Here is a 10125-nt window from a genome sequence, read left to right as displayed (position 1 = left end):
CATCGGTTATTTTCAGTTGCTCGCGTGCAAACATGAATGCTACCATGTCGATTAATTTTTCCGTAATAGAATAGCACCGATTCATAAGCTGCGTTTCAATAAAGCAATTATAACCGGAACTCAACGGAGGTGATTCATTTTTTATGAATCCATCAGTCGATTCGCTATTTGACACGCAGTTCTAGTTGAACGTTTCGATAGAACTGACACGGAAAAGGAAGTAACACGATAAACAAACATTTTCTATTATATTAACAACGAAGGATTTTATTCGTATCTCCTTTACTCGTTTTACTTGATAGTATTATGTGAACGACATTATGTTACCAATAAATGCATTACTCCTTTTTAACGTCAGTTCTTTAGCGACTGGTTGCATAAAATGAAGCGTTACGATTCAGCACTTACCTGAATGGAAGCACACCGTCGAGCGCCTGGGAGACCGTGGGAGGTGAAGCTAGAGCGAATCCTCGTCCAAGTAACGTTGAATGTACGGAGAAAATCCTCTTTGCAGTTTCTTGCATGAGTTCCAAATCCTCTTCCACTTCTTCGTCTGAAAAGGTACAGTCAAATTCATTAAGTAACGAAACAATTGTCAAATACGATTGTATACTTCAAACTACGTATGTATGACGGAAAGAAACGTTAATTCTCTGAATTATATGAAAGAAATATTATTACGATTAAGATAAGTAATACATACGAGACACGGGCGGTAACAGAAGATTTCTCTTCATGAGACTCGCGGCACAGGCACCACCAAGAAATGATAATTCAATTTCCAAGTTTTTCAAACCATTTCCCGATGTTATCCAGTCGTATCCAATAACCAGACATTTGAATCCGTATGTAATTGCTCTGTCGTTCCTCATGTAATCAGAAGCGGTTTCCAACGAAAACATAACTTCATTTCCTGAAATAATAAATAAATCGATTGATATCGATTAAGCATGCAACTAAAATTATTCTGCAAAACGATCGCTTACCTGGTAATACGATCGCGTTTTGAGGCCATTGACTTGGTACATTACTCAATTTATGCAATACAGGCCAATGTAGGGGTACATCTTCTGTTGATGTGCCTATCCTAAAAATATATATATATCCACAAAATAGATGATATTACGTAATTGTTTTTCGCTGTGAAACTTGTGGACGATATGAATTAATTATGCTTACCCCCTAAGAGAAGGAGAGATTATGTTTGGAATATACAATTGTAAATAATCTTCTGGTTGAGCTGTGCCACATTCTGGTGTGAATTCAATGGTTAACCACTTGACCGTTTCTGGGAAGGTGACCCTATAGTGAGACACGGTAGCAGGTTTATAAGGATGATCGCTTTCCAGCCAAGCATAATGATGACTAGAAGTAATGGGTGTGGAAACATGAGATTGAGCTTCACTTTCTTGGGATATTTCAGACGATCCCATTGCAGACAGCAAGTTAAGTGCCGCAACATGGGGTAACATTTCTTGAATTAAAGTAAGAATTTGTACACCACTCTATAAAAAAAATAATTTGTTAAAACTGGAACGGAAAATAATAATAATTAAAAAAAAATACAAGACTGTTAGTCTTACCCTAGGGTCCGATGTAATCAGAGGACTTATATGTGCCATAACCAATGGTAGAAGAGTTGTCACAAATGTCGCATTTCCAAGAACTTCAGTAGCTACCATTTCTTCCGCCCTTTCCCTCGCTAACGTAAAAATTTCGTTTGATCTTTGAATAATCGTAGCTGTCATAGCAAGAGCACATTTCCTTGCTTGTGCCTCAGCCATTGCTTTACTTGTATGCTGACCGTCAGAGTCTTGGGGATTTGAATGATAAAGTATGTGCGGTATTTGACCTCTGGTCTGTGTTGTACCTACAAAGATAATATATGTTATTATTCCTATTTAAAGAAACACAATATGTTTTACGTATAACAATATACCATTGAAGCTTAAGGAGCAAGCCGTGAAGGTAAACGTAGTTCCATCAGGTCCTTTAACGACGCTTAAACCAGCATCGCCATTACTTGTACGACCTCCACGATTCCTCAGTCTAATAGCGTACTTTACATTTTCCTTAATGGGTACAGGTTTATCAAATTTTAACTCTACTATATCATTAACAGAATCATCTGGTCCAAAAGATCCTCGTGTAAAATCCAAACTACTCCAACGTTGAGTGTGAGATGGATCATTGCCTGTGTTATTTTGCTACAACATGTACGGTACGATAATGTTTACGACAATAAAACAATTAGTTTTATACGAGAGTTTAAGATAATACTCACATCATCAAGTAGTTCTAATTCATAGTCATACATTCCAATACCTCCATAAATACCCACACCAGCGATAACGATGCCAGGTCTGTCGACTGAAAAACAAATTGCATCTGGAGAGCCATTACCGGTATTCCACGATCTTGTTTGATTTACTCGGGTAAATCTTGAAGGTGTAGTATATATAAGTCTGCCGCAGGCTGCTTGAAGTTCATCCTCGTTCCCACTAGATTGTGCCGCTAATTCAGCAATCACTCGCGCTAACAAATAGCAACAATGAAGTACCAGTCCTGGCAGTGATTGTGTCTTTTTTCTACAAAGACTTTTTTTCACAGGAACTAGAGTCAAATCTAACAGTCTATCAAGAACATCACGAAATGACCAGTTTAAAGTTTCTTTGCCAGAATTTTCCACTTGAGATTTATAACTAATTTGTTCGACTAAAATTGGGTATTGATGACTTTCGATCGAATTTATCATTAGTAAGCTCATATTGTCGGATAGACTAAGTTGCCGTTTTATACTATCACTGCTATCCATGATGTTACTTAGAATTGGGAATGTACATCGAAGACGAATAGTAGGATTGCACAGTGCTGCTAAAACAGCCGATAACAATCGATCTTTTGTGGATTGCCCTTCCTCCTGTAAAATACCGTAAATTATATAATAAATACCCTTTAATTCATAAAATTGCGAAATGTATACATACTCTGTCAATTTCTGATAGTAGGTCGCATAAAGATGTCCACTTCAAAGACGCTGTCGGATAAAATGCATGATAACAGGCTACGAATGTTCTGTGACATTCGTCTAATATACTATTTGTCATCTTACTATTTATGGCACTAGAACCTATACAAATTATTTCATTATAAAAATGAAAAACAATATTTAAAATAAAAAATTCTATTGCACGTAAACTTACTTTTGCTTAGTCGCGTCTTTCCTTTGCTTTTCGTATTTAATGGTACAGTATCGGATAAAATTTGATGTAACAATGCACGTACTTCACCAATACATTCTGCTAGTCGTACTGATTCAGCTGGAGTTTTCTTTTCCACTACAAGCCATTAACATTATTTAAAAATAATACTTAAGAATTTGATATAAAATTCACTACATACCTTGATTAGGATAAATCTCATTGGTGTAGGTTCTAAGTAACCGTAAACTAGCTTTACTAATGTAAACTAAACGTTCCACTTCAAGGAGCGCGTGAAATGAAGTGGCATGAGCCACGGTATCATTTAATGTTGCTTTTAATGTATTCCAGCTCCACTGAAGGAGAGATATTAATGATTGGAAACATTCCTAAAAAAGGAACACCTTTATTTACATTACTCTGCATTTAATATTAGAACTAGATACGTACTTTAGTGACTGTTCTGCTGAAATCTCTTTTTAAGATATAAACGGGTTCAATTCGATCTCTTTGCCTATTAGAAGTTGGATTATCGGGTGTAACAATTCGATACAATAATTGTGGAATTTGACCGGCATTTACATCGGATCCATTATTGGATCTCTTCGAAGATTTAAAATAAAACGTAACTCTAGTGGAAGAAACAATTAAAAAACGTAATATTCATCATAAATTTACATTCTTTGGAGTAAAAAGGTTGTTTTTACTAACTGATCTTCTGTTGTGACCATTCCTTGACCACCAGAACCACAATCGCTAGAAGGGCCGCTAATTTTAGCCCACGCAACGTACCATCTATTTGCTATTACAGGAACTGGTTCATAAAATAAAATAGAATATTTCTGTCTCGGTCCACATTCGTATGGTATTTCCTCAGATTCTGCCAGAAGCTCGCCATCATTTTCTTGTTCTCCTCCATCCAATCCAATATCAAAGATCTAAAATGATTTTTAATATAACTCTTGGCATAATATCTCATAATGTATTAAGAGACTATAATATTAGTACTTTTATTTTTGCCATATATTCTCCTCGACCTCCAAACAATCCGTATCCTCCTAACATGATATCAGTGTCAGACATAAATCTAATAGCCTCGATGGAATGTGCAGAATACCCCCAACCACCACCATGGCCTAAAGATGCCCAGGATATATACTAAATAAATATTAAAAAATATTTATCTTTTTTCATCTTTTTTATACTCACTTTCAAATCTATTAACTGTAACAAAATCTTCACGACACGGTTTTCCGTGTGCTGATTGGTTACATTCATCTTCTTCTACTATAGACAAATTTTCATCTTGTGCTTGTGTAAGAGTATCCAAACAACCCAATAAATGCATTGCAGCCTGAGAACGTGTTACAAAACAGTTTGAAACTACCGGTAATGCTAAACCTGGATTCAAAATGGATTCTTCCAATCCAGGAATTGTTCTAGCTTCTGTTGATATAATATTATATAAACTTATTTCACTATTTATAGGATTAAAAGTCCAAATCACATTATACAAAGGATCTAAACACGTCGCACAATTATTGAAATCAACTTGATCTGGTCCACTGTAACTGTTACAAGTACCATCTCTTTTGCTTATAACTAAACATTTGAAAGAATTTGCATGATCAGTTTGATGTGGAATTAAAACTGAAACAAGTTTTTATAATTAGATGCATTTGGCAATGTAATAATGATGGAAATATAATTTACGAAAGAGGACATACTTATGCAATTTTTATTTGCCATAACAGTACTCCTTGTTAAACTAATAGAATTTATTTCATCAATTTTGACATAAGTTTGATCTCCACTTGCACCAATCCATGTTGCTCTTCTACCCCATTGTGGACCAATATTTGGAACTACATTAGGATAACAATGTCGGGGCTGTGTTCTATCAGAACGACGGCTAACTTGCGGAGGAGAATTTGAGAGTTCATTTTGTCCACTCCACCAATTTATGCCCAGTTGTCCTTTCTATGTAAAAAAAAATATATATGTATATTGCACTGCTTTTTTTGTTATCATGAATAACATGGTTCTCAATACAAACTTGATAAGCTCCAAATGTAAACACTTCCCCCTTTGATGTAAGTACAACGGTGTGATTGCTACCAGCAGCAACTTGTATTGCAAATCCTGGTAGCTTAACATGAACTGGACCAGCATGTGCTACCAAATCTCCTACACCTAACTGACCATATATGTTACTACCAAATGTATAAACTTCTCCATTTTGTAAGAGTACCACTGTATGTAACACAATATAATGGTTAAACTTCATTCTATAAATTTACTGAAAGAACTTAATATACATTTTGAAGCATTACCTGTATGATGTAAGCCACATGATACTTGAACCACAGGACTTTCACTAGGTATAGGAACTCTAGCTGGTGATATACTAGCAATTCTTGTAGCATCACCGCGTTCAATGTCACTTCCGCTAATACCTTCCTCATTTGTTAAATTAGTACCTAATCCTAATGCCACTTTTCCAGCAATTTTTTGAATCACACTTGGCCCAGCTACTTTGCATAAAATTTATTGTTATATTAACCATAATAATTCTACTTAATTTTAAAATATATCCACTACATCTATTTTATACAGACATCTTTCATTATTCGGACCTTTTATCTTCAATCCATACTTCGCAGTACTCGGGCCTGCTTTCGTTCTCTGTTTTTGCTTTATTTCTCCTAAGCATCTTTGTAAATATTCTCTAAAATTTGAACTTGATCTACCTACAATGTGATATAAATAATTTTTTAAAATGTTTGATTAATATTAGTTTATTAATTTCAGATCAAATTTTTACCATTGGTACAACCTTTCCTTGCACAAGTGCGACAGCATCCACATTCCGCGCATCCACTATCCCCTTCACCACATCCACATTCCCTGAAAATATAAACTTTAATTTCTTATACTATATGTATAATTTACTATACGTACTGGCCTGGATTTCGATCTGGACGTATACTGCTTAAACATGATATACTGTAGCCAGTGCATTCTCGGCATACTGTGCAAACCATGCAAACACGATGCCTCCATTGATGTAATCCTGGTGGACACATTCCTTTTGTTTCTTCCCAGTCTTCAGTAGGTTCCATAGCAGCATCTAAACAGATATGAGAGTATTAATTTCCTTTTATATGTTATTAAAGAACATTAGAAATATATAATTTCTACATTGTATATATATATATATATTATATAACTTCTTAATAATTCTATAACAGTTACATATAATTACCCTCATCAGTTACTAAAAGTTCATCCTCTGCTGTACCTATTTCTACAGCAACTGAGGAGACATCTTTATTTATGGAACTATGAACTGTATTAAAATCTCTACCACATTGTCCTTTATTGTTAATTCCAAATGTGTACAAATGTCCTTTGTTAGTTAATGCTGCAGCGTGAGCTTTGCCTAATGAAACATGAACAACACAAACATCTCTGAGATCAGTAACTATTCCTGAAGCCGGGTCACTATGCAATGTATCTTTGCCAAACATCAGCAAGGAACCCTCCCTTGTAACTAATGCAGTTGATCCATTATTACAGGCTGCATCCACAATAAACTGCCCTTCTACTTTTGATATCTTTTTTGGTTTAACTGGCTTAGGTTGTCGTCTAACTTTGTCTAAAAATAAAAGATATATGAAAATATATGCCAAAGCATATTATCAATTTCACGTCATAAACTAATAATATATTTACTATTATCACCGTCTTCTCCGCGCCTAGCAGTCCCAGCAAATAAAACTGAACCATCTTCCATAACCATCACCACATGTTGACCATCATGACCAGCTGCAAAATTTACAAACCTCTGTCCCCTTACAAGTGTTAGTTCTATCCATCTGTTAGGCCTTGTATTACTTTTCATACCAAGGGAAGTTCCTTTTCCACTATATAGAACCTTTAATATGCAATATAATATGTATATTTCACGTCTCTATATAATTTTTGACATATTAAAAAACATCATGTTGCTTACTTTTCCAGATACAGTTTTTAGTAATGCAAATTCTTTTCCTGCAGTAACAGTAGCTATTTCATCATCACAGCCTGGATTTAATGTATGAGTGGTTTGTTCTTCATCAAAAGCAGCGTATCCAAAAACATCTACACATTTTCTTGCCAATTTTAACGGCAATTCTGATGCGACTGTTACTGGATTACTTAATGTATTTATTGTTCTGACTACAAAACCATCCTGTTAAAACGTAAAACATAAAATTTATATATAGTTTTTTAGTTAATATACATTTTAGAAACACTAATTCAAAAGCAGAAACTAACATCTTTTCCAGCAGTTATCATTCCTAAACATTCACCATCAGAAAACATAACAGAGGATGACCAATCACGACCCTCTAAAACAGCAATCTCCGTAACTGAAAGAGTTTCTGCATCAATAATTAATAACTCGCTCTGTTTTCTCGGTGTATATTTAAAATACAGCGTGTTCTAAAATAAATTAATTGATAGAAGAATATTTTTTATAGATATAATTATGCATAAAAAATTAATACTTAATTAAACTAACATTGGCATAACCAAGCCAACCCGTTTCTGTTGGATAAAAGTCTGCTTTATGAACATATGTATGACCCCAAATAGTTCCTCCATGACCACTACCAATCTTCAATAATCCTCTACATGTATGCAGATACAGGTACTTTCCATCGCTCACAAAACTTCGTCCATTTAGTATTATATTATTTATCTCATTTGGTAACTTAAGCGTAGAAGTATAAATCTCAGCACACTTAGGAACTCCATATGTAATCCAGTCTGGCCGTACAAGTTTTCCAAGTAAAACAGCTTGTACACTTCTTTGCAAGGATGTTAATACACATGGCATCTACAACATATAAATTATAATCTCTAAAAATTTAGAAAAATATTCTATAGTATTACGAATTTGGAAAAGGATTTACTTGAATATTTTGAACTGCTAATGCTCTTGGACACATGAGTAAAGCTGCTATTGCTGCCAATAAATGACCAGTATCTCCTCTAACAACCACAAGACTCAATAAACATGCACAAGCGACTGCGGTCAAATGACTGCCATCATTGGCAGCTGCTGATTCTGGGCCGTGTGAAGTTGCAAGATCCAATAATAGATCAAAAAGTGGATCTATGAAAAAAAATGTAATATGAAGTTCACTATGAAGCAATAAATTTGTATGTGTAAATGTTGACTTTTGTATATTACCAATAACATCATCTGGTTCGAATTTAAGGCCTTCAGGAAGTTGTCCTTGTAATACATCCAACAATGCTGACAGTGCTTTTGTACACAAAGCAGGTTCAATTGTTCTACTTTCTCTCATCAATGTAAAAACACTTCGTAAACCAATACCTACAATCTAAACATATTTGAACTCATATATAATTCTTCCAATGTACATAATCTATAACTCTGATGGTTACCTTTGGTAAGCTCTGTATTGATATTCTTTCCTCATCATCACTCTCAGTATCAGTAGTTTCACAATATTCTGGCGAGGGTGGACGATTATAATTTGGTATGCTACAAACTTCATTTGTTTTAGTATGCCTCTCCAAAATAGCACTCCTGACGCTAGCAAATACAGCAAATGCAGAAGCATTGCAGGATAATTCTATTTCTGGTGGATTATTGTAATTTAAATCACCACTTAAGTCAATCTGTAAACATTGAAGGTACAAGTAACTTGTTACAAAAGGAAAAAAAAGAAAATACAAACATCAGAGAAAGTTAATAATACCTTCTTTTTATCCCTTTTACGTACAGATTTATTTTTTTTACATTTTTTCCATTCTTCCTTATTTCTAAAAAATAAAATATATGATGTAGTACATAAAACGCTTTATAAATAATATATTATTAACAGTTTTTTATAAGGAAAGCATTTGCATTTATAAAGTATTAAGTATTGTAAAAACAAACAAGAAAATATATTATATGTTTATTCTTTTTAATGAATGACTATAAGTATATGTTTTTGCATATTATCATGTTAGATTAGATAGATAATTAACAATGGATAAATAATTCAAAATACCAATCACAAATTAATTTATAAATTAAGTCATTTACTTCATCTGAGAACTGTCAAACTGATAACCTAACATACAGCTTTAATAAACAAACAATTTTAGGTTATTTTAAACATTTACAAAAATCATGATATAATTTCGTAGTGCGATAACATTGTATGACATATTTAAAGACAACAGGAATAGAATTATCAGAAATTTTGTTGGAATTATTGAGTTTGATAAATGACAGATGAAGTCACCGCCAAAAGCGTCAAGTAAACAAAGGTGAAAGGAGGTTATACGCAATTCGCACCTCTGTGCTTCAGCAATACTTTTGAACAAATCATAAAAACATTTCACGTAATTCTCCGGTTCAGGCAGCAATCTTTCGTGATCCCCGGACACCATGTTGTACACAAAATTTTCAACGTCCAAATCACCAATTCATTTTCGTAATACTATTGATCGTTGACATTCTCTCGCCTTTCCCATGTGATCGCATCGCACAATTTATAAAAAAGGCCATTCGACGATTTCTAACAAAGTATTTATTTATTTGACCTACGATTTTAAATTCACATATATTAAATAATTTAACGGCATATTATTTTTCCAATATTCGAAAACGGCGAAAGATTCGCTTCTGATGTATGTTAAGAAATTCGTCTTAAAAGTACCAGACGGACCGCGACTGCTTTGCGACTTCGACTCTTCGATATATATTATCACTTTAAAGCAGATTACCAGTCGATATGGCGGCTACTTTTCAAATAACCTTCCTTTCATAACTGTAGTTTTATAAAGCGGTTTATTGGCTGAATTCTACAGTTCTTAGGATATTTACAAATATAACGAACTTCACACAACTGTATTA

The 10125-nt window shown here is 34.1% G+C and overlaps 2 protein-coding genes across 8 annotated transcripts in view; both read right to left on the bottom strand.

The window, feature by feature from the left end:
• The window catches only part of LOC117204381 (E3 ubiquitin-protein ligase MYCBP2-like), a 257171-nt gene extending 250847 nt beyond the window's left edge, over positions 1 to 6324 (bottom strand). For all 7 annotated transcript variants that reach the window (XM_033441712.1, XM_033441714.1, XM_033441716.1 and 4 more), the window contains exons 1-20: positions 6162 to 6324; positions 6025 to 6107; positions 5819 to 5950; positions 5534 to 5731; positions 5257 to 5453; positions 4928 to 5180; positions 4410 to 4850; positions 4209 to 4336; positions 3912 to 4138; positions 3651 to 3831; positions 3403 to 3589; positions 3204 to 3338; positions 2988 to 3130; positions 2285 to 2920; positions 1940 to 2207; positions 1584 to 1870; positions 1180 to 1505; positions 987 to 1087; positions 704 to 913; positions 409 to 553 (exon numbers count right to left, since the gene is read on the bottom strand). In XM_033441712.1, the coding sequence (XP_033297603.1) occupies positions 409 to 553; positions 704 to 913; positions 987 to 1087; positions 1180 to 1505; positions 1584 to 1870; positions 1940 to 2207; positions 2285 to 2920; positions 2988 to 3130; positions 3204 to 3338; positions 3403 to 3589; positions 3651 to 3831; positions 3912 to 4138; positions 4209 to 4336; positions 4410 to 4850; positions 4928 to 5180; positions 5257 to 5453; positions 5534 to 5731; positions 5819 to 5950; positions 6025 to 6107; positions 6162 to 6322 (4439 nt within the window). In that variant the 5' untranslated portion in view covers positions 6323 to 6324. The remainder of the gene's footprint in view (positions 1 to 408; positions 554 to 703; positions 914 to 986; positions 1088 to 1179; positions 1506 to 1583; positions 1871 to 1939; positions 2208 to 2284; positions 2921 to 2987; positions 3131 to 3203; positions 3339 to 3402; positions 3590 to 3650; positions 3832 to 3911; positions 4139 to 4208; positions 4337 to 4409; positions 4851 to 4927; positions 5181 to 5256; positions 5454 to 5533; positions 5732 to 5818; positions 5951 to 6024; positions 6108 to 6161) is intronic.
• A 121-nt stretch (positions 6325 to 6445) lies between these two features.
• On the bottom strand, positions 6446 to 10016 carry LOC117204384 (E3 ubiquitin-protein ligase MYCBP2-like). Its single transcript, XM_033441727.1, has 10 exons — positions 9565 to 10016; positions 8978 to 9041; positions 8661 to 8897; positions 8443 to 8596; positions 8162 to 8364; positions 7768 to 8085; positions 7521 to 7688; positions 7216 to 7434; positions 6936 to 7137; positions 6446 to 6858 (listed from the first exon to the last, which is right to left on the bottom strand). Exons 1-10 carry the CDS (start codon positions 9657 to 9659, stop codon positions 6452 to 6454), a joined length of 2067 nt encoding a protein of 688 aa, XP_033297618.1. The 5' UTR covers positions 9660 to 10016; the 3' UTR covers positions 6446 to 6451.
• Between the last annotated feature and the right edge of the window lie 109 nt (positions 10017 to 10125).

This window comes from Bombus bifarius, unplaced genomic scaffold, assembly GCF_011952205.1.
Source record: "Bombus bifarius isolate JDL3187 unplaced genomic scaffold, Bbif_JDL3187 scf7180000007978, whole genome shotgun sequence".
Taxonomy (NCBI): domain Eukaryota; kingdom Metazoa; phylum Arthropoda; class Insecta; order Hymenoptera; family Apidae; genus Bombus; species Bombus bifarius.
Note: the sequence above shows the minus strand (reverse complement) of the source record. Positions and strands in the feature narration are given on the sequence as shown.

Bases quoted from the DNA above. Each gene is read 5' to 3' on its own strand.
- LOC117204384 (XM_033441727.1), bottom strand. From the start codon at position 9,659: ATGGTGTCCGGGGATCACGAAAGATTGCTGCCTGAACCGGAGAATTAC. The intron at 8,365-8,442 runs GTAATATACAAA...TTTTTTTCATAG, and splicing joins CGAACCAGATGATGTTATTG to ATCCACTTTTTGATCTATTA. The intron at 8,086-8,161 runs GTAAATCCTTTT...TATATGTTGTAG, and splicing joins TAGCAGTTCAAAATATTCAA to ATGCCATGTGTATTAACATC.